This window comes from Accipiter gentilis, chromosome 15, assembly GCF_929443795.1.
Source record: "Accipiter gentilis chromosome 15, bAccGen1.1, whole genome shotgun sequence".
Lineage (NCBI taxonomy): Eukaryota > Metazoa > Chordata > Aves > Accipitriformes > Accipitridae > Astur > Astur gentilis.
Window position 1 is genome coordinate 12,107,036 of NC_064894.1, and position 24,294 is coordinate 12,131,329.

The 24,294-nt window shown below is 37.7% G+C and overlaps 1 protein-coding gene across 2 annotated transcripts in view; it reads right to left on the reverse strand.

Annotated features, from left to right (window-relative positions):
* Positions 1-24,294, reverse strand: part of RNGTT (RNA guanylyltransferase and 5'-phosphatase) — a 187,545-nt gene that overhangs the window by 51,335 nt on the left and 111,916 nt on the right. For both annotated transcript variants that reach the window (XM_049817904.1, XM_049817905.1), the window contains one exon: positions 11,213-11,313. In XM_049817904.1, coding sequence (XP_049673861.1) covers positions 11,213-11,313 — 101 coding nt within the window. The remainder of the gene's footprint in view (positions 1-11,212; positions 11,314-24,294) is intronic.

Consider the following 24,294-nt stretch of genomic DNA (forward strand, 5'->3'; position numbering starts at 1 on the left):
TGAAGAAATCAGAAATGTGATTAATACATTAGTTGAGAAGGGTTAATGATGCTCATAGCAAACTTTCCCTTCTGAAGGGGAGAGAATAGTTCAGAGCCTTCGTTAGGAGATATTCAATTCACTTTTGAGTCCATCTATCCTGCTCTACTCCCCAAATCCAGTGATCTCCTACCATTGAATATCCACTTTCAAGCAGAATTTTGTACTCCTGAGTAAAAAGATTAAAAACCCGAGCACTTGAGATTTGATGCTTTAACATTCACCAAAAGAGTGAAGTGCTTTTATAAACATCTGTGAGAGATGATGGGTTTGATATGCAGACTTGAGGGAGAAAAAAATAAAATAATTAAGTTCACTATCCTGTTTCCTCATTCCAATCTTCTATATCTTGTAATTAGAGATATACACATTATATTTCATTTATAATCCACTGATAAGTATTTGCTCGCAGTCCAATCTTCTAACACTTTGTGAAAAAAGGCTTTAAGTATGAAAATAGCCAAAGACTATAGCTTTGAAAATATTTAGTTGTTATAAGGGGGAAAAATGCCATCTGCTGGGTATAGCTGAGGACTGTCCTTTTCTTACCAACACACCATGCTGCCCTGAGTGAGTTTTCTCTTCAGTTCAGAATTCATTCTTTCCATCTTGAAAACTGACATAGATATATGCATTGCTTTCGGGGAGTATGTAATAGTGATCTCATTAAAATTGTGTAACATAAAATTTCTTACCATCATATCTCTCAGTGATGGGGAAGTCTGACAATAGATAGGATGACTAGCTTACAAATAATGATGCTTTTAGTCTTTCAGGAACATTAGAGTTGTCCCTAAACCCCCCAATACTTTTCACATGCTTTTGTATCTCCATATATATAAATTTTGCAGGTAGGTAATTAAAAAATTATTCAGCCTATACATACAAAGCAGAGGAACACGCCGGCATTTGTTTCTCTGTTAGACATATACAACTTTTCTACCATTCATGAGCCAGCGATGGAACACTGGTTGGTGGAGTACAGATGCAGAACCAGTTAGTTACCTAGCTTAAAACCATGAAGCCATGGCATTGAAAACCATATAGCTTAAGCAGGAAAAATAACAAAAAGAAGAAGTCGAGACTGTCCGGTTAAGAAATATACTTATCTTAAGAAAAGAGCTAAAAATTGGAAATAGCAAAGTCTGATTTAATAAAATGGATAATCTTTAAAATTGAGAACTATGACAAAAGGATGACAGGGTTCCCACATGTAAACATGAGGAGGAGAAGAGGAGAGTTGTTTTGATTCATAACAGCCAAGGGAATTCTTTTACATTTTTGTTTGTGTTTTTAATTTTACCACACAAAGCAGCAGCTGTCACCTGTGTGTGTATACACACACACATATGCCTATAGGTATGTATAGTTATAAATAAAAAAAATCTGATTCATTTCATATAAAGCTGAAGCAGCTCACAACCTTCGAAATCTGGGTTTCAGAGTTAAAATAAAGGCTTCTCTCTCACATGTACAATGATGCTAAAAATGAAGTAGGTCCTGTGAATGAACATATCTTCCATGTGTTTAAGATAAAAGCCTTGAAATTGATTTCAGGACAGAATTCAGTACAAAACCATGTTTGTAGTTCACACTCACTGTCATAAGACTGTTTTGTAAAAAGCAAGCAAGCATAAAAAGTGTGTGAAAATAAGGAATTTTGGCCTTTTTAAGATCCTCTAGTAGGATGACATGCTTACATCTGTTGTCAGATGGAACCAAATCTCTACTTAAAACTATTACAGGCTTTTTACAAAGCACTAGATATTCCCTGTCAAAGCGCAGTATGCGCACAAGCTTCATACCCAGTAGTTACTATTCTTTTCCCTACTGGTTTAGGTAGGTAACAACATTGATTCTTCATTACCATTGACTCATCAGACCTCGATTATGCAAATTGGTCTCCCACAGACAGATACATGCACCTATAGCCTCACTGATTTTAATGTGTTTCTACAATAGGATAAGCATCTTTTCCTAGAAAAAAACTACAAGCTGGATGTTAGCCAAAAAGATGGTAAGTGTGAATTACCAAGCCTGTGGCAGATCCTAAGTCATTAAAGTAACAGATATTAAAAATCCAATTTATTTCCTCAGAATGCAAATGTCCCTTAAAATGCTAATTTTTAAGAACTCATCATTTTTTTTAATCAATCATCACAACTTGAATCCCTACAAAACCAGACATATGGGATAATTATTCTAAAAAATAATTATGTAACTTTCTTTTCTAAAGTCTCTGAGGTTGTAAGATAAGTGCATATAGCAAGAGTTTCTCTTCGCTATCGAACAGGGAAGGTGAAACTGCTGATAATCTCCCAGTGTTTTAGAAACCCACAATTGCATGCATACCGTATTGATAACACTGTCATGGAAGAAATGCAAACAACCTGCATCAGGGTCATTTATTTTGTTGACATGTTTTGCTGATTCTGAAGCACTTGTGAATTCAGGAAGACACAAAAAGCTGGGCTTCTAACTCCTAAACCAATTTCAAAACATTCTGATGGTATCAAAGCAAACTGAATGGTACTCTTGGAGTTATGACTGTCATGAAATTTTTTTATCTTTAATTTATTCATTATTTAGTACTTATATCTGTTCTTTTATGATTTGTGAGTTTGGTATTATCAGAAAATGAAATAATAAAATGTTCAGAGTAAGACCAGTGAAGAGTACACAACATGTACAGTATCTCTGGCTGTCCAGCTTGTTTGTTCTACTTTACCATGGTGATAATTCTTTTCCCCTTTTAGTTTGCTTTCTTCTTCTTTGAAACACACCACAGCATGCAAAGAAGTCATCTGACCTGAGGTTTTTTTCCTTAAATACATGTTTGTTTAATTCCAAACACCATGGAAAATTACTTAGTTTTCAGATCTGTAATAATTCTATACTAATGCTCTTTTCCAAACATGGTTTTAAATGCCAGTCTGTAAACTCAAGAAATCAAAGAATAAAATCTCATTAAGCAACAAATTAAAAAAACTCAAACAACTGCATAATAACTCATACTGTAGGCAATTAACAGAGGAAAAAATATTCTGGGTTTACGGCATACTCACAAAATCTAGAAAATACTCCTTGTCTGAAGGAGACCGAAGAGTTACTACATGCAAAAATGTAGTAGGATGTTCAAGAATATTCTCTAATAACTCCTATACATTAAGCATATTGGCATTAAAGAAAAATACGTTCACAACTGAGTTTCAGTAAGTCTGAGAGCAGCGTATCTGTTGTTCAAGCTATGGCAAAAGGAAGATGGACATTTCCCCTACTTAAATTAGAGAGTTTTTAAATTGTGTATCTGGCAAACCTTTACAGCATATAATAAAGAACAATGTCAAAATCTTCTTCATGAAAAATGCACGTTATTTTACTTTACAGCTCAAAAATCTTCTCTAAAAGGACAATACCACAATTTGTAAATTAAATATAGGTACAGTAATTATTCTGAAAAATCTCTATTTATAGTAAAGAAGGCATGAAGAAAGAAAAACAGAAATGTTTTAAAATATTTAGTAGTTAAATGCCTAACAGTTCCATATTATTTGCAAACTAACATCTGATCTGCAGATAATCTTAAAATAACTCTGACTGGAAAGGACCTTTGCATGTCATCTGCCTCATGCTCAAGACAGGGTCAGCTTCCAAGTTACATCAGGTTGCTCACAGCCATACCCAGTTAACTTTTGAATACCTCCAAAGATGGAGACTCCACAACTTGCCAGCCTACTCCAGTGTTTGACCTTTCTCACACTATTTCTCCTCCTGTCCTTTTACAATTTGTGTCCTTTGCTTTTAATTCTTTCAACATGCATCTCTGAGCAGCCTGGCTCCATCTTCTCTACAACCTGCCGTTAGGGAGTAGTAAACAGCAATAAAGTATTATGTAGCCTTCTCTTCTTTGGACAGAGGAAACTCTTTTCTCTCAGCCTCTTCTTGTACGTCGTGTTCTCCAATCCCCTCACTGTCTTGGTGGCCCTCCACTGGACTTGCTCCAGTGCATCGAGGTCTTTCTCATACTGGGGAACCCAAAACTAGACACGGTACTCCAGATGCAGTCTCACAAATGTTGAACAGAGGCAAAGAACCGTCTGCTCCCGCTGCAGCCCAGCTATCAGCTGGCCGTCTTTGCTTGCTAACTGTTGCCCCAATATCAAAGTTTTGCCCTCAGGTACCCCGATAAGTAGTCCCTAACTTGAACTTCCTCACCTGCTGGTGGTAATTAATTTCCCTGCACTCTGCCATGAGGTTCAGGGACCGCAGAGGCCTGAGAGCAGACCGTGCCAGTCAAGACCAAAGCCAAGGCAACAGAGTGTCCCCTCAGCCCTTCCTCTGTCTCTTGTCACTATGTCTAGTGCTGCATCAGCAGCACGCTGTTTTCCTCCATCTCTATTACCAAGATACCTATAGAAGTCCTTGACTTACCTTCACCTCCAGCTGAGTTTTGGCTTTCCTAATTCCTTCCCTCTACACCCAAACACTGTTTTTATATTCTCCATAGAGGCTTGTCACTGTTTACACCTTTCATACACTTCATTGTTCGGGTGAGTTGACTCTGGAATTTCCCATTCAAGCAAGCCAGCTGTCTGCCGTACCTACTTGCCTTCCTGCACATGGGGAAAGTATGTCCTCATGCATTTTGAAGAGGCCATCCTTGAAGATCAGCCAGCTCTCCTGGGCCTCTAGGCGCTTTAGGGGACCTGCCATGGGATGCTACCTACCTGTTCCTTGAAAAAGCCAAAGCCATCCTGAAGCCCAAGATCATTTCTCCACTGCCTGCTCCTGTCGCTCCTCTCTCAGATTCTACCACCTTACGGTTGTTTAGCTGGGGATGGCATCAGCCCTCAACTTCCATATTCACTAGTAGCAAGAAATCTCAGCTACATGGCCAAATAGGAATAAAATATCTATCCAAATGTAAAATAGCACAGAGAAGTGCATGGGAGATAAGAAAATTTGAGAGGCATATGGTATTTGGGAGCTTTTCTTGATCTTACTTACAGATAGAAATGGATCCTTAACAGAGTGGATAATCACTATGATAGCTGACACAAGCAACTGGAAAGACTACTTTAAGGTAGCAGCTAGCTCAAGAAAAAGGAACAGGGTCTATAAACATACAAGGCTACATTTACATTCCATTTTGCAAGCAGATAGATAATTTTAGGATGATATGAGGCAAAGCTTTTAAAAATCTGCAGAAATGAGTATCTAAAGTAGAATAATTATCTGACAGATGGAGATTGCCCAAGGCTGCCACTTGAACATATAAAAAGATGAGGCTGAGTTCGTTTTTGAAATCCAACATTAGAAATTCCAAGAGCATCCTGAGTATTAGTTGTGGAAGGTACAACATTATGTTCAGTGTACCAGAGTATAAATAGAGGTTTGATTCAAAGCCTTACTTTGAAAATAGTTTTTAAAAACTGAAGCATAACAAAAATATTTTAAATATCCTCATGTAAGCAATATAGCATAAATACTTACAGCCTAATACCTAGGTAAAATGTCTATCTACTAGTTTCCATCACAATGCCAATGGTGGCAGTTGCACATGCCTATTTCTACCATGGTAGTATTTGTGCTTCCCCTCCCCGTGCCACCACGCTGTTCTTTCGACACATAACATCCTCCCTCTGTCAGTTTGTATAACCCTGCCCTGACGTTTCTTCAGAACTGGTAAGACCTACTCTGGTAACAACTGAATGCCTGAAGGTAATAACTAAACAAATTACTGCTTTACTTTCATTTGCAACTCTCACGATTCCATAAAAAGGAAGCAACTTCAAAGCACATGCTTCCTTTAACAACAGTACAACCATAAATGCAGTTAATATATTCAAACCTGCACTCCTCCTGCTGTCATCCCAACACTGCATCTTTGCATCTATTTGCAACATCTTGTCCATATTTGTTCCATAATTGCTGTGCAACATCATCTGCATTCTGCCTCATAACTCCACTGTACTCACCAGCAACACAGCCTCAATCTTGAATGTGATCTTTAGAGACTAGAGGAATATGGGATTATTATCGCCTGGGTACTATTTGTAAAGCTCCCTTCTGTGACGGATGGCACACATAAGAAAAAGTTTGTGCTCTTTGACAACAGGCATTCTGCAAACAGGTGAGAAGGCAAAGAGCTCACAGGCCAAAACGACAATTTCTGGATCACATAAAAGGGGGAATGGAAAGAGAAGAGGGAGCAACAAAACACGGGCCAAACAAACTACCATGTCACTTCTGCAGACCTTAGCTGATTCAATTAACTTTCATGATTTTTTAGCCAGTTACCGATTTTTTTTTCAAAGCAGAAGCGTGAGGAAGACCAGCTTACAAAAAGAGTAAGCCACCCTGTGGCAGACAACATAGGTATATGAGAACAAATCAAGAACATCACAGTTATTCTGAACCAGCTGCAGCTTTCCTCCCCGCTCCACCCCTCACCCCCCCAGAAGCTCTTTCTAATTTACAGAACAAAAAGGGCAACATCACATCTAACAAAAGGAAAACAGACGCTTGCCTGTAGTCATGATATCTTTATCTGGTTGTTGATTTGTAATTACCAGAGTATCCAAGATTTGAAGCCCCTGCTGTCAAGATTTGAAGCCCCTGCTGTCCTTGAATGTATTGTACTTTATCTTCCACTTTTTATTACTTGACAATGCCCAAGCTAAACCGAACTTTGCCTAAACACTGTTCGTTTGGGGTTTTTTCCCCATGTGGTCTACTTAATCATGGATATAATAAAAAAAAATATAGACTTGCTACTAACAAAGAGTTCATGTCTACTTCAGATCACTAACTTTTTTTTTAAAGAAACAAGCCTTTATTACTATTTCTCTCTTAGAAGATGAGTAAAATTCTTGATTCTTTCCAACACTTCGAGGTTCTATATAAAATTTATATTAGTCTGTGATTTTAAATGGTATAAAATTGACCCAGTAAGATATTCATTCAAAGCCAATAAAACCAAAGCCTTGCTTCTAATTTGATTTTAGCATGCCTGATTCAGATAAAATTAAAGGGACTTACACAGACTAATTAAAAAACTGTAAAAGGAAGCATGGACATTTACAAAATTCTGGTTTTGAAAGCTACCACAAATCTGGCACTACGTAGACATTTTCAGTTGATATTTGTGACATTTAAACAAGGCTCAGAGTTGGTTTGGGGTTTTTATTTTTTTAAGAAATATTCTTAGAGTCAGACATTTTGGGAAAGCATCTCTACTATTTAAAAACGGTCCTCTCTAATATAACTGAGATACTGCACACAGCTATTAAATGTCCTCCACATTCTCTTCTGATAAGGTCATTTAACTCGTAGGTCATTTGGAAATACAGTTGATGTGCTTCAGTCCCTGTTATTTTATTTTCTATGAGTATCATTGTAATTTAGGAAAAATACAAGATACTGTGGTATGATCAAAGGGCTCCACTTCATAGTGCTGTTGTGAGACCATTATCTTAGTAAATCTGAAATGATAGAGAAGTTCAGGAAGTGGGTCTACCTTTTTAAAGCACGCATCATGCGAGGGCTTTGCAGTTCAGCCGATGTGATTCACCGGAGATAAACAACAAAGTACTCTCTTGTTTAGCTGATTTAATAAGTTGTTGGTTGTTTTGGTTTTTGTTTTTTGTTGTTTTTTTTTTTTATAAAATATTGATATGATGAGAAGAGATTGAGAGTGGAATTCTTGCAAACACAACATAAAGAGAGTTAATCTAACCATCATCCTGATGCTTGGACAGGGTGGACTATGACAATACACAGGGGACAATTACCATGGCTCAGCTGATAAGCTGTAACTCACTAAGGTGCAATAATGCAATTTCTTTCAAATATGCACACTGAACAGGAGTGTCAGGATTAGGTCACTGAGGTTACAGAAACCCTGCCTTTCTTTGGGATGCAATAGTTTCTAATTTTTTTTTCTTCATGTTTATTCTTTGTTATGCAGTCTACATCTTTATAGGGAAGTTCATTCTAAAAGTACTTCATAGATCAAAAAACCAATGCTTCTTTTTAATTCAATGGCAAAACTGCCTCTGATATCAATAGTGAAATAACTGAACCCTAGATAAAAACAACTGGTCATTCATCCGTAACTGAACTACATCTGGGGTGAAACACAGCAGCTATTTTGCAGTTAACATTGCTATTGCAGACTCATCTATGGATGGAAATGCACAACTAAAAACACAGGGGAATTTTAGGTAGATGGAAAATAATCATACTAAAATCTGGCAAACTCCCTAGAGGTAACTCCTTTATTCACACGAAAAATGCACAAGATTGTTTACAATTGTTCAGGATCTCAATTACATATGCTATCCAAAAGACATGTCCAACAGCTGACAGTGCTCTAATCTCATACTACTGAATAAATAATGCTCCTATCAGCTTTTTTTCACTATTTAAGTGAACAGGGAACTATAAATACAAGGGCTGCATGGCTGGAGTTTTGCGATACAGGTTCAGCCTGTATCACTACTGACTAGGCTGTAAACTGTGACAATACCACACACACTTGTAGCACAGCTTTAGATACATCTGCATTTCAAGATTTAAAGATAAGCCTGTAAATCAGAACAGAGGACTTGGGAAATTACAGACAATCCCCGTTCTCATTGTTTCAAGCTGTCAAATATTTGAGATCAATACTTTGACTTTGGCTCCTCATTTGTCAGTAATATATTTGTCAATAATATTTATGGAAATAGATAGATAGAGATCAATACAAAGCCATACCTTCTATTTATGGAAATATTATTGCTTAACTGTATCAAAACAATACACAAATTCTGTAACAGTACTTTAACCACATCTGTATTATTCTGCTATCAAATGCATGCCAGATTTCTTTTTGGATTACTGAAGAAGAAAACTTTTTTTACCTAAAAGGTTGAAACCAATATCAATCAATGCTTGCCTTTAATCTTGGGGGGGAGGGGGGGTGTCAGGCAGGAAGCCTAACACTGTCGTGTTAGAATTGCCAGTAGCAAGACATTCAGTTTATCAAAACAGAATTTTTAGTTGTATCACAAATCAACTATTTTACTATGGTAGTGCTCAGAACTCAGGAACTGCCTTTTTACAGTCTAAAATTAGAGATGTTTCTTTTAAAATTCTAGTCAACAACTTAAAAATTGGTATAATTCTGATGTTTCCTCAAATGAGTTGAGATTTTACCATGCGATAAATTGGATACTCAAATTAACAACTAAAGCAGTTAAACCTGGAGTATTTCATTCATTGTTTGTGTTTAACTGGGCAGAAGCTACTGTTTCATAGGTCATTACTTAACATAAATACCTCTCTCCCAACAATGGCAAATTATTATTTTCCACCCAGTACTTCATTAACTTTTCTTTTCGCTGGATGAATGCATTTCTGTACCTAATGGCAGTCAACCGTTATGTGAGATGAAGTAAAACCTATCTGGAAGAATTGTATTTTATTTATCACATGTCAGATTTCGAGGATTATTTTTCTTTTGTGCATGTGAGAGGAACACAAACATTAACATATTTAAGTCTTACAGTATTTACAGACTAACTCAGATAATTATTTCCACAATACGAGCAATTTATTTGTTTGCACATAGCTGGAATATAGCAGAACTTTTCTAAATGTTAGAAAGTGTTTCCAATTCCACAGTGGATCAGGCATTCTTTAATAACTTGCTACTAACTGCCCAACATTTTAGAAATTGTTTTTTGCAGGCTCATATTTTATAGCCTTTTCATGTTATGATCAAATAATCTATGATGTAATATATTAAACCTAGCACAACAGCACTGACAGTTTTGTAGCTGAAATCAGTGATAACTAATCAAGCAAATACTCTTTTTTTAATGTGAAATGAAAAACTGTTGTGTTTTGCTTCTGAATCACAGGCTACTACTGTATATTTATAAATTCCAGCAGAAGTAATAAGAAAACTGTAATAAAAATAACATTCCTATCAAATAATGGGTAATTTGTAAATTTTTTTTTACAGAAATCTTTCATATTACACTGTTCTGTGATTTAAATAAAAGCCAAACAAACCTGAAATGTTTGTAATGAGCTGATTATCTGAAGTCAAAATATTACTGTATATTCTCTGAAATAGCTATGTTATTACCGAGGACTTAATATTGCATTTTCAAACACAAAAATCTGAATAGATAATTCAGACATCATGAAGTGCTCAGAAGTTAGCAGTTGAGTACATTTTGCAGAATAAACCCCATATCTTTAAGGTACTCTCTATTCACCAAATATATTCATTAACATGACATGCAAATGTCTAAAAGTTAGATGGAACATTATTAGTTCTCTGGAATACGTAAGCAATATATTAATTAATTGTTTAATCATATTGAGTTGCCTGTGGCACCAAGAAGAAGAAAAGCTAAACGTCAGTATTTCAAACTGTCAGTTGAAATAAGTCCCAGATGTTAAAACATTAAGCAACCTAAAAATCAATTAAATTTGTTTTAAACAAAATCTTTTCCAAGGCAAGCTTTAATCTAGTGACTCAATCTTCCCCTTCCCCTCCCTGGCACAACTGAACATGCAAATTGCCCCTCTTTAATATGTGCAATGACTGAACTAGGCAAATAGTATGTAGAACTGATGTACTATAAAGATTTACATGTCTTCTGCCATTAGAACTCACTATTTTTGCTTAAGATTTTAATGGTTTTAAAGACAATACCAAAGAATGCCTGTGGAGTAAAAATGTTAAGTTTTGTTTTTCTTCAAGAAAACAAGTGCTGTTTGTCATTGTGCAGAATTCTAAAACGGAAGAAAACTTAGGTTGTTGTTATGTTGCATAAAAATGGAAAATAGTTATTTTATGTAAGAACTTAAGATAATACAGCCTGCCTATTTTCTAAAAAAAATAAGGGGTAGTGCCAAATCCAAATAGGACTTTTTAATTTTTTTAAGAAATGTTATGAAACTGAATTTAAGAATGAGTAGATTTACATTATAAGCATCTGCCATTGTGTTCAGTACAACACTGATTACAACAGCTGCCTGTATTTTCAATGACCAAATTCTACAAAATATAGAAAGCCTTAGCCCCAGGAAGTGTCAAGAAATATCAGAGGAGAGATTAACTGCTACAGGACAGTCACATGAGTGTTATAAAAAAAGGGAAGAGATTACATACCCCTCTCCACCAATTCTTGTTATCTTTAGACGAAAATCAACAGAGTTCAGGCTGGGTGGCTTCCATTTCAAAATATCATCACATCGACCAGGCTTGTATTTCTGAAGAAAATTAAAAAGCAATTTAATTATGCTTATTGGTTTTCACTGGTTTTAAAAGTAACAATTCAGCATTTCAGACTATATTAGCTGTCTCTAATGAATTACAATACTTAGTGACTGAAACAATGAATTCCATTACCACCAAGGTAGTTGTGCTTCACTAGCTTATTTGCTTCTCCCTTTTAAAACTGCTTAGCACTGTAGCCAAGCTACTGCATATAATAAAAAGCTGAGAATGGAAATAAAAATTAGCATACTTCATTATCTCTCACTGGCTAATGGAAAATTTCATGAAAGAAAATAAGACAGCACAGTTACAAATGAAAACACTGATAGGACATACATAAAAGATACATCTAAGATCATCTCAACATTTTTGAACAATTTTATTAATGATATTTTTGTTATCCATGCTGTTGTCTGACACAACATGAAAAAGCCAGCAGTCACAAAAGCTCATCAGAAACATGTTCTTTCGTACCAAAGGAATTTGAGTTATGTAAAGATTAAAGAACATCATGACATACAGGAGAACATAAATAAGGGAACACCTGTTGCTTAAGAGAAAGGGTACACACTTGAACCAAAAGTTGCAAGGAGCAATTTTCTCTTAAATTAGAGCTTTGGTTTCTCATGGTCTCTTCTATCGTCTGCTTCAGTTTACTAAGCTGCCATTTTGTTCATCCTCAGCTAATAGTAAGAGCCAACCTGCTAACCCTTTCCTTACTAGAATATTTTTAATGGCAATGGAGAAAATCATAATTAACATGAATAGGGCAAAAGTAAAAGAATCCTTTGGAGATGGACAGAATGAGCAATTTTAGTTGTTAGATATTTATTAATCCACAATGAGAAAATTTACGCAATTTTACCTAAAAAAGCCCCAAGAACATCCAGTGTCTTTTGGTAACACAGTGATCACTAGCATCACATTGCACCCATGTTGTCTTAAATATTTGCAAAATGCAAAATTTGCTCAGGATAAACCTAACAGTTCTAGATCTAAAGTGACAAAAGCAGATGAAGAATTTTCTGTTTTCCAATCTAAGAATGTGAAGTTATTCTTTCCAAAATAAATGCAGCATATCTTGCTTATCATTTCTTGATGAAAAGATGGTGTGTGCCTTTTACTAGATAGTAAGTAAAGGCAAGCTCACATAAAGGAAACCCAAATTAGCTCCAAACATTTTTAGCCATAGTTCTGCTACACATGACAAAAATAATCTACTAAAAGCTTCTTCTGGAATTTGAAAGTGGCTGGCTAGAGTGCCTTCTCTTATTTCTTGATCACGGCCCTTAGCGCATTTGAGAGGGACAGCTTCAGGCGTTCCGTTCTGGTTCCCATTGAGGGCATTATAAAACCCGTTCCAAACATCAGTATTTGCCCAGCTTACTATTCTAATCATGCACAGCTCTGCACTGAATTTCTCCACAATCTTCTCCTCAACATCTGAATAAAATGTAAATGATTTATCCTTGTCCTTAGGGCAACATACAGGAGCTGCTTCTGACACCTCTTATCTACGCCTGCTTCCTTTCCACATCTTTTACTGTATTCCTTCCCAGCTATCTTCTAGTTGAAAACTGACCCTTGGAAAGCAACTTTCTTCAATGGTCCCTCACATCTGGAACTCTTGCCAAACCAAAGCAAACATCCTTGTTTCACTCGAATCAGAAAACTGGTAAGATACAGCGTGCTAGTAACGTCATGAAAGTATGGGCTTTTTCTTTTTTTACTTGCCACCCTGTTTCCCCTTCATATGGTTTCCATGCTGTAACATCAGCAGATATTTGAAGAAAGGTGGTTGCCTGTACACCTTTCCAAAATGGGATTTAGAAAGGTATTTTTTAAGCAATTTACAAAAGCCAGAAAATCTCTCAGCAGTAAAGAAATATTCCTTTAGTTGCCACCATCCTGCTATTCCCTCCCTCCTTTCTCTGGTTATTTTCCATTCGCCAGACGTATGTTAAAATCCCAAGGATCTCACTTTAAATTCTTATAGTAATGAAATTTATCTTGTTCCTCAGTTCTTTCCTCTACTTTCCCAAACAAAAAATCTGCTATCATGCAGCATGGCGTTAACATTTAAGGACTCGTGCTATACATACTAACTGATATCAAATAGATAAAACAGAATATACAAAGTATGATGCTCAGTAAAGCATTTAAGCTTTTCAGATCATAACCTTTATATATCATTTTTCTATATACACATTATGTATTTAAATACATTCTGAATTATTTACATTCAATTTTACAAAAAGTATTTATTATTTTATTATATATTCAATTGGTTGTGTGCATTGAGTATGAGAACTATGATAAAGCTAGTTTGGCACTGCAATTCCTTTTTCAGTTAACTTTTCCTGCCATTTGCTTGTACTTATACCCGATATAGAGAGATTATGGAATTAAATTCTACATAACTTTTATTAATAAAAAATATGTCCCAGGAATAATAGGACAAAATACAGCGTTCACAAAGACATTATCTTGTCTCTCATCTGCAGTTTCTAATTTGGCCAAAGACAAATACTACTACTAGGTATTTACTACTTAAGTCAAAGAAGAATTATGGGGAACACTTCAGTTTGTGACAAATTTCGCCACAGACAATGAAAATTTAATTTATGAAACAGCTGCTACAGCAGGTATGAAGAAACACAGGGTAAAGCTGAGTAGCTGAAGTTGTTGGAACAGGTGTGGATTTTGCTGTAAGGAACAGAAGATTCATCTTAATGGTTTCTCTTAGTCTTTTAGCACAATTGAGGTCTTCAACCATTCCATAAAAGCGACATTTGTCAATCATACATAAACCCTAAAATCTTGTATTAAGCCTCTGTGTGGCGTGGCTTCTAATTTTTTGACTTGCAAATATCTTCCAAGCAAGATTACTGGAACGTTTACAATGATGGATTTATTAATATATACTCAAGTAATCAATTTCTTTTTAAGCAGTGGTCATATTTTTGAGACCTTATGCGCTACTAAGACTAGATCCAATCTAATTGACAGAAAACAATCTCAGATGGTTTAACATATGGCTCCAAACCATCCTTATCAATCCTTTAAAAAGAAGATAAAGACAGGCTAATAGTCTTCAAGACAGAGGAAATTTTCTCTTTTGTATCAGTCAAAAACCGCCCCATATTTTGTGTCAAAAGGTAAATTTGGAATGCTTCTGCATTCACGAGTAGTAAATATTTATAAATAAGTAAATATTTATGAAGTGAAAGAGGGTAGATTTAGATGAGATGTAAGGAAGAAGTTCTTCCCTGTGAGGGTGGTGAGGCACTGGACCAGGTTGCCCAGAGAGGTTGTGGCTGCCCCATCCTTGCTGGCAGTGTCCAAGGCCAGGTTGGATGGGGCTTGGAGCAACCTGGTCTGGTGGAAGGTGTCCCTGCCCATGGCAGGGGGGGTGGAACTAGGTGATCTTTAAGGTGCCTTCCAACCCAAACCATTCTATGATTCTACGGTGACATTTCCTCCCAACCATGAACAGGAGTCTTACTTTCTGGAGTGTCCTGGTTTTGGCTGGGATAGAGATTCTCTCCCCCATCCCACTGGGTGGGGGGGAAGTGAGCGAGGGGCTCCATGCTGCCTAGTTGCTGTGTGGGGTTAAACCACGACAGGGAGGAACAGATAATAGAATTGAAACATACATGCCCCATCCTGAAAACTAAAGATCAAGATTTCTTCTGAGCAATGTGAGAAAATTCAAAGGCCTTTAAAGGAGGACCAAAGGCTTTTCTGAGGATTGCAGACTCTGTCCTATTTCTATTTACTTCTGCCTGCAACATAAACCCTGACAACGCTAGATGCTCCTTTAGGAAATGAATTCCTATTGACGTGAAAAGAAAGAACCAACCTCTCTGAGTCACAGCACTGAAATCCTGAGGAAGAGCTGCATCCGATCTATATAACAACCTAAGAATGGCCTCACTAGAGCTCTAATCTCCTGATTCTGGTAACAGCATGTGCTCAGGAAAGGTGAAAAACAGGGCAATCATATATGATATTTTCTACTGCTACTCTCTGAGAGACTACCCATTTTCAAGCTCAGAGACTGCCTGATGTGGATGTGATTCAAATGTGATTCCTACATATAGTGATTTTCAGTTTCCCCTGCATGAGCTCGTCTAGCTCCCCAGTAAGACCATGTAAACCTCTACCAGCTGTAAAAGCCTGCAGCACAATGTTTCATGCACAGCCTGACTGCACTGCAAGAAAAACCACCACCTTTTGTTTATTTTGAACCAGCTTTTGTTGGTTTCAAAGACTTGCACTCTCTAGGGCTCATATTGAGAGATGCTGAACAATCAAACCCCACTGCTTCTATGCTACTCATGGGTTCATATGCTTCTATATGCATGCAAATACACTCAACTCAGATGCTGTCGTTTTACATGTGCAGTTACAATTTTTTTCTCCATGTACATTACATTTATCTACATAGAAGTTTATGTGCTGTTTTATCGCTCAGCCACCCAATCTTGTAAGGGCTTACTATAATTCCCCACATTTAGCACCAGTCCTTGCTAATCCAGCAAGAAAATGTCACTTTATAGTTCATCCCATTTTCCAACTTGCTTATGCACAGTACAGGTGACTCCCCTCCCTGGTGAGGATTGAACAGTACCCCATCCCTTGACACCTACTTTTTAACCAATTACCTGTGCAAGAACCTTTTCCTTTAAGTGCCACATCTGCTTTAGTTTCAAGAGGTTTTTGTTAGAAACTTTGACAGAGGCTTTCTGGAAGTCTTAGTGGAGAATACCATATGCTCCTACTCAAATGATTTTTGATCTCTTGGTTGGAGAGGTGTAATCTTCCTTTCAAAAAGGCACGTAATTTTCCCCAACTGTATCATGTCTACCCAGGTATAAACTACTGTATTCCTTATCATAGTTTCTACTCCTTTGTCCAGCACAGACATCAAGCTTACAGGCCTTACTTCTTCCCTGATCTTCCATGACACCTGCCTCACCCTCAGTTTTTTTAATTGGCATTGTATTTTCTACCCTCATATGCTTAGGCACCTGTGTATATATATTCCACATAGGATCTACTATAGGATTTTTTCAAACTCTTTTCCAAGACTGACAAGTTACACTCTCCTAAAAGTCAATACGAAATGAACTTCACAACAGACAGGAACAAGTATTCCAAGATCAGTAATGAAAAGCAATGTTTTGACAGGATATATCTGCATACCTGTAATTGCACTGCTGGTTCCACAATTTTGACTCAAGTTTAATTATAAAATTAATTGGCTGGCTTGCTTGAAGGGGAGTGGGGGAGGATTTGTTCTTTAAGATGGAGTTATCTTTCTTGCCTTTACCTCTAGAACCAGCACAGTGTGAAACAAGCCTCAGCTAAACATTTTTGTCCCATTAATAAAAAAATTGAGGAAAAATTATCTCTACCACACTTGAAGTTAGCCAAAGAGATTTTGCCTAGAAAGTGATGGCAATAAAAATACATTTTTTACTATTACACTTAGTTTTGACCATTGTCAGATAACACCATTCACAGCAGATTTGTTAACACTGAGCACCTGGTAAAAGTAACAGGCAATTTACCTGTGTCTTTCCAAAGCAGTTAAAGGCTTAGATAAGCAATCAGATTTCAAAGCCTATATCAGGAACAAGTTTTACAGCCCCCAGACTTCTTCTGTTACCACAAAAGACAGAAATTCACAGAAATTTAGCTTACAATGACAATTCGACCAAAGGCCACATTAATAATCCCTGAGGAGACTAATTTTTGTAACGGGTGAGTCCATACACATGATAACAGCAGTAGTAAGTTCTTAAGTTTGAATGCTAAGTGCTAAAGCAATTTCTTTAAACATGAGCTGGAGCCAAACAAGAATTCTGCTTGTTAAGTATGTGAAAACTTCACCTTAGATGAATCATTGCATACTGCAGACCTGTTCTGCCTGAAGTTATTCTATATTCTAATTCCAAAACAAAATGTGAAGCAATCTGTCTGAGATCAAACTACTCCCTAGCATTTTAAATATAGTATTCATAGCAATGATATCCTCACCACCACCCCCCGACAAATAGGCATGTACACGACTACTTCTAAAACTTATCAGGTCCCTTATCATCTCAAATACAAAGTTCATGCTTCAGTCTGAAACCTTTCAACCTAGTCTAACCACAGAAATTAGAACTCCACACCAAAAATGTACATTGGCAAATCAGAAACTACCTCAAATAGCTTTAAAGGATTGGACTAGATGACCTCCTGAAGTCCATTCCAACTTAAATTATTCTACATAGCTGTAATCTCTCTTTGGATGCTTGTTCTTTTAGCAGCCATATTGGGTGCACTTACACTAGCATTTTAGTTTGCAAAAGTGATGTACTTTGAAAGCAAAGCCCCCAGTTGTTCGTACTTAGTACACATTGATTAAGATAGCTGGACAGCTCTGGTGTGTGCAAATTGGATTCCATTTACATAAAACCAAACTTGAAGTTTCACTTCAGAGACACACCTAATGCACTTCACCCCACAATACAGACACTAAAGCCCAAGGCAAAGGCTGTACCTAGGCAAAGCTATGTAGAACCTACCTACCACAGATGAACCTGAGCTGTGAAGATATCCCGCAACATCCTGAAATGCTACTTTAAAGAAATAATGGTGTCAGCGCCTTCAGGTTGGCTATGAACCCCCAGCCCTCAAATTTTTACAGCTCTGCTACTCACTCAGCATCTACCCAACTTTTCTTCTATCTTTGTATTATTATTTTATTGTATTATTGTATTATTATTTTGTTATTAATTACTATTATTAAAATAAATGCCCTACCTTCTGTGGCCATTCTCTCCTGGAAAACCCCCAGCTCCTTTCTTTTCATCATTCCTTTCTTTTTCAAAACCTTTCATTTCAGTCAGGGCTTCTCCCAATAGCCATGTCAAACACCTCAGTCTCCTAGAAGATTGAGCTTGGCCAGTTAGTACTTGTCAGCCTGTGCTAGTGGACCAAGAGCTTCTCCAGCAGCAGAATAACTGGCAGAGTCAAGAGGTTACTCACCTCTGGAGTGTTGCATTGTACCAGAGCACTATCAATAAGTACCACCTTAGCTCCAGAGGATGAAGGCCAGGGACAACAAATGTGTCAGAAGTAGCATGGCAAACGTACCCCTATTACGGAGATCTTGAACTTCAGGCAAGAGCACAATAATGAACCTAAAACTCAGGTGCACATCCAACACCTTGGGATGCAGAATTATCACTGAAGACAGCCTAACAGAAAGCACATCGTCTGGCATCCCTCTCAGGCTGCCGAATCTCATCAATTCCTAACCTCATGCTCAACACCACAGGCTCAAGTGGGTCCACTCAAGCCACAGGTAGGGGTGGTTTTTTTAGACCCTGATAGGCCATTTTAGCACAGCAGGGCAAACTGATGGGTTGCCAGTCATGTTGAACCCAAATCCCCTGCCCTGTCCCAAAAGTACTAAGTTTAGTTGCCCCCTTCCTCCATAGCTGCCCATAGAGGGGGCAACTCTTTTTCCCTCTACCTACAGGTCAAGAGAAAGGCTGGCCCTCAGAGAGCAAAGTTCCATTATCTGAACTTTTGCTGACACATTTCTTGTTACTGCAGATATTCCTCCCACACAGGCTTTGGTTTTCCCTAAAGCCATGCATCTTCTCAGCATTTGCATTCAATGGGTGGTTCAGCAGAAAGCTGAAAGTCTGGGCAATGGGGATGTCATCAGCCCATAATGAGGATGAAGTTTCGCTCCAAAGAGCTGCTGCTTTCACATGGGATAGACTTTGCTGCTTAGTATTTTGTAGGAGGAAGAGCGGGGTTAGTTTCTGGGATTGTGTTCCGGGCAGGCAGTCTGGGCTGTGGGGTGTTGTTGACTCACCGTGAAGACACCCACCTGGAAGACTGAGTAACTTCAGCTGAAAGGCTAGACAAAACAAATGGTTCATTTCTCCTAGTGACTGAAAAGGAAGAGGTGGTGGGATGACCAAGAGAGAAGTTCGTGCCTCATCAAGAGGAGGAAGAGAAGGTTTCCTTGACACGGGTGCCTTACTATGCTACAAAGCCTGATCAGCCAGCTCTACCTCCCTAACCCTTATGAAATACCATCCTCCTGAAGCGCAGCAGCAGCAGCTAACACAGGCCACCTTACATTTCCCTTCCTCCACATCTTCCCTCACTCCTTCCACCTCCAAATGACGGGAAGTCAGCAAATAACCCAGCCCGCTCTTTTCTCCTAAACGGCACAGTGCTGCTACTTGTCAGCCGTAACCTCCCCCCAGTAAACTGGTCAGACCTAGACCCACGAGATATCCAGAGAGCTGCTAAGCTGGCGTCACAGGCACACACCAATTCAGAAAGAAGGTTGAAAAAAGGGCACAAAAGGCTCAGGGAAGATTTGTTTGAAGAAGAACTGTGCTTGCCCATGAGGTATGGCAGGTAGAGTACCACTGGGAAGTGAGGGCAGATGGGGTAGGAGGGGATGGGGTTAACCAAGAGAGCTACTGGGAATCTGCTGGAGTTCTTTTGGTGTCTTTGCCACATTGGAAATGACATTAGCATTTAACCACACTGAAAATGCAATAAATTGCAATTAAGTATCCTTAAACATGAAATATAAATATTAAATATATTTCTTTAGTTGTCTAATAATTTTAAATTTCAAGGAAGTTACCTTGCTATTTCATATTTTAACACCAATAAGAAACTTGTATTATTACATAAATGATATCCTGATATTTAGTTAGACTTCCTTACCAGGATGAAGACACTAAAAGCATTTAAAAAACCCTCTAGAATGCTTCAGGTTCACAAACAATAAGAAATATTTGTTCTGTTGCAAAATCCACCCATTTCCATTACCAGTATTCTTCTGTGTTTTAATTAAATTGTTTACAAGTAACTTTGTATTCAAAATGATGCTAAAGCTTTCACTTGAAAGGAAAAAGTTAACTACTGCAAACCTATAACAACAACAAATCTGCTCCTCTTTCCCTCTCAAAAAAATGGTTAAATGTTTTCTCTGAAGAGCTCTACTTAATTCTGAGGCCTCTTAATATCCATAGGGCAGCTGCTGCCCTACCCAATCTAATAGTTTGCCTTCAGCTGTGTAAACATAAAGACAGAACGATCACCCCAAATGTGGTTTTATTTTCTTGCACTACAGACCCTAGATCATTTTAGAGAACCAAAAGGACCGATTATACTCAATCATTTCAGGCGACCGTATAGAGAGATGAGCCGAAAAAAGAGAAGCTGCTAACATTGTTGACAGATTATGTAAGTCACATCAATGGATCAAGAAACCACAAGATGAAAGGCAACCATTGACTCAATTGTATATTCATAGATTTTTAAAACTGGAAACAATTACTAGGCTCACTGAGTCAGCTCTGTTGCATGTAGGACAGAGAAACTCAAACAATAATGTGTATATCAAGCTTATAATTCCTATTCATACTACAATAATGTTTATATCAAGCTTATAATTCCTATTCAAATTGCAGCACACCTTTATGAAAGATACCAACTGATGAAGAAATCACAACATAAATCTAGGGAGGTTACCACAGCCATTTATTACACTTGTGCTTAAAAATGTAGGCTTATTTCTACACTGAATCTTGTTAATGCCTTGGTTTAGACTGAAGCCCAGCTCTCCATGTAATTACTGCCCCTTTTTTAAGATAAAATGACTAAGTCTCAGTCTCACTGCACGGTTAATATTCAAGTTGGCTAATGTACACATCTTCATTGTGTAATTTCACAAAAGCCTTTAGAAGAGTAGGCAAGAGAACTTAACCTACTATTACAGTACTCTTTTCAATGCTTACATATACAGCAGTATACAAAAGAAAGTGTGTATGTACTTTGTATTCTTTTGCAGTGCATTGAAAGCTGTTGATAACTAGCTGAAATAATTAATTTCAGATTTCTTCCCTGTGAGGGTGGTGAGGCACTGGAACAGGTTGCCCTGAGAAGTTGTGCATGCCCCATCCCTGGAACTGTTCAAGGCCAGGTTGGATGGGGCTTGGGGGGGGGTGGGGGTGGTGGTGGAACTAAATGGTTTTTAAGGTCCCTTCCATGCCAAACCATTCTATGATTCACGCCTTTAGCGGGGACTTAATACACTTGTAATACACTTGCTCCTAGATATACAGCCCACATTTGGCTGTATTCAAGCACAATCATAATGATGACCAAATGATCCAGGTTGGCCTACATGACTGAACTTTTGGGAAAATAGATAAGTCTGCTGGCAAAGTTAGAAATAGTAAGACTACGACCATAAATGCACACAAAAAAAATCCAAACCCTATAATTAAAACCCTGCATTATAACATACTTCTTTATCTGGCACCAAAAAAAAGAAGGAAAAAACGCCCAAACACAAGACATTAAATTCGACTTGAGGAAATAAGTTATCCCACCAGCAATTAATCTGCAACTCTTAGCTTCTTAAAGTATTCTGCCTTCTGTCCCTTCCAGCTTCCCTTCACAGTTCCAACTCCTTCTGTTCCTCAAAGCACCCATACAACTTACACCCTCCCCATATTCCTCACAGACCATCACTGCCATACCTCTTGTTCTTCCCCACGTATACTATTTTCTTTGCCTGGTAAAAACTAAGCAAAAGGGAATGTGGCACCAGAAATGTCTTGGTCATTGATGGGTAAATGTGATTAATGCTTGTTCTTGCCGTATACTGAGCAGGACACTGAGAACTGGAAGAAAGAGATCTATTAGTCTGATCACAGGACCACAACACTCCCTGGTTGAGGAGCAGAAAGTCCAGCTTTTCTTATTGAAGTCTGAGGCAAACAGGTTATTTGAGGAGACTGCTTTGAGAGTAGTGGACTCATCCCTAACTCAGATCCTCAAAGGTGAAGGCAAACTGTGTTGTACACTATGGCATTTATGGAGGTTGGTGGTGATCACTGGTGATCAGTGAATCAGCTTCAGAGATTACCCATCATATATGCACAGGGAAAGCTACTTTGCATGTTGATGATCTAGGAGACAAAGGAGTATAAGGTCCAAGAGTAAAAGCCTCCAGGTTCAAACAACAGGGTGCGTGATTACAAAGACTGATACACAGAAAAAGAGACTAAATTAATCCGTTAATCTGGAATGGACAATGGAAAAAACGCCAGGACAATACTATCTACTAAGACCAAAAATTATCAGGCAGTAAGAGAAAAATATTATTGTTTACTCTTGCATTAAACCACCATATTTGGTTGTTATTTGAAATACATCAGAGCTAGCCCAACTGATTATTTGTCACACACCAAAATCTGTATAGAGGTCAGGATCTGCCAAATACATTCCACATACCTCAGAGTCAGAAAGTGAACTCTTAGAAATTCTCTCACTGGGGTCTGAGCATGTGAAGGGTCCCTGGCTGTCCCACAGACACTGGCCACACTAGTTTTCGCCTGGCTCCACTCTTTAAGTAGCTAGAAATAACCATCACTGTCCCTATCATCACTGTCATCCCGTCCGGCCCTTGTCCAGCATCTCCTTCCTAGGACAACCATTGTACCGTTCACAAAGTACCACTTGGCCACCCATTGCGTACATCCAAAGACTCTGAACCAGCTTCACAAAGAAACAGCTGAATCACAGAGGAAAAATCAGCCTCATTAAAATCAAGTTCTACACCATAATTCTGCAGCCTAGAAAACATTATTTAGCTTTGTAAGAGCTAATGGGACTAATGTGAGCTAACCATGATTGTTAAGGATGAGAACTTTTCGAACCGTTTCCAATTAGAAACATAACTGTGACTGCTCCCATGACAAAGCATTTTTCCTATGAATAGTTCGGAGAAATTCAGTCTTACTAACAGAATGTCTGATACCTGTGAACCCAGTTGAGACAACTTATTTAGATTTCTAGAATGCCTTTTATAAAAAAAACAACTCATGTTTTTGACCACATAGGAAAAGTTATTTATATGCAGGGCTTTCAAGCCTACAAAACTGTATTAAGCAGCCACTGAACTGAATGTTTAAGTGCTCATTATTTCTGAAGGTTGAGAAACTTACTTGGGTGCTTAAAATATGCATTTAGGAGCAGCACAAAATGATTATAAGAAGGCAGTAAAACAACGAGATGCTAAAACTGAGGTATAAATTATATTGGTTGATCAACTTTGGAGAGTCTGAAGAATTCAGAGGCATCTAAGAAATTTCTATCAATGAATGCAATAGATGAAATTTTGACAAATGCAGGTCAGCAAGGGAAAGATGTGTTGCATTTAACTTGACTGTATAGATTCTGCTAAGAAAAGATGCTTTCGTGGAATCTCTTCAATGGCACTCAGTGTCTCAAAGGTGATTAGGATTCCTTTATTCTTTAGAAAAACAAGTCAAATTCTTTCTTTCCTGTAGATGTTTGCATAATTTCTGCATAAACTCTTGAAATTTTAAAGCAGGCAGTTTTTTATAAATATGAGTCAATTGTCCCTGTTGTTATAAAGGGAACACAGAGAGATGTGATTTTTAAGTACTCCTAAGAGTGATCAGACTAAAAGACAACTCCTGGGTAAACACTAGTACTTTCCAAACACCTGTCATTTGTGAAAGGCATTTTCATAGTTGAGAGAAAACAGAAGAGTCTAAACACTGAATGGAAAATACATAAGAACACAAAATGGCTGCAAAGTTTGTACCACTCCAAAACATGATCCAAACGCTTTCCAACTTCATGCGAACAGTTTACACATGTTATAGCAAGTCCTTCACCCAACACAACCTGCGTGTCTGACTATGGACAGATGGCCATGATGCCCTAACTAAAAGATGATGACAAAAAAAGCAAATTCCTCCCTTAAAAAACCCCAACTCTTTTAACTAAATATAAAAGAAAATAATAAATGCTGCTTTCAATGCTTAGTGTTGTAAATTACTGATTCAAACCACCTGAAAAATCAAAGAGCCACAGTCCTCACTAAACAGCAGCTTTTTGCC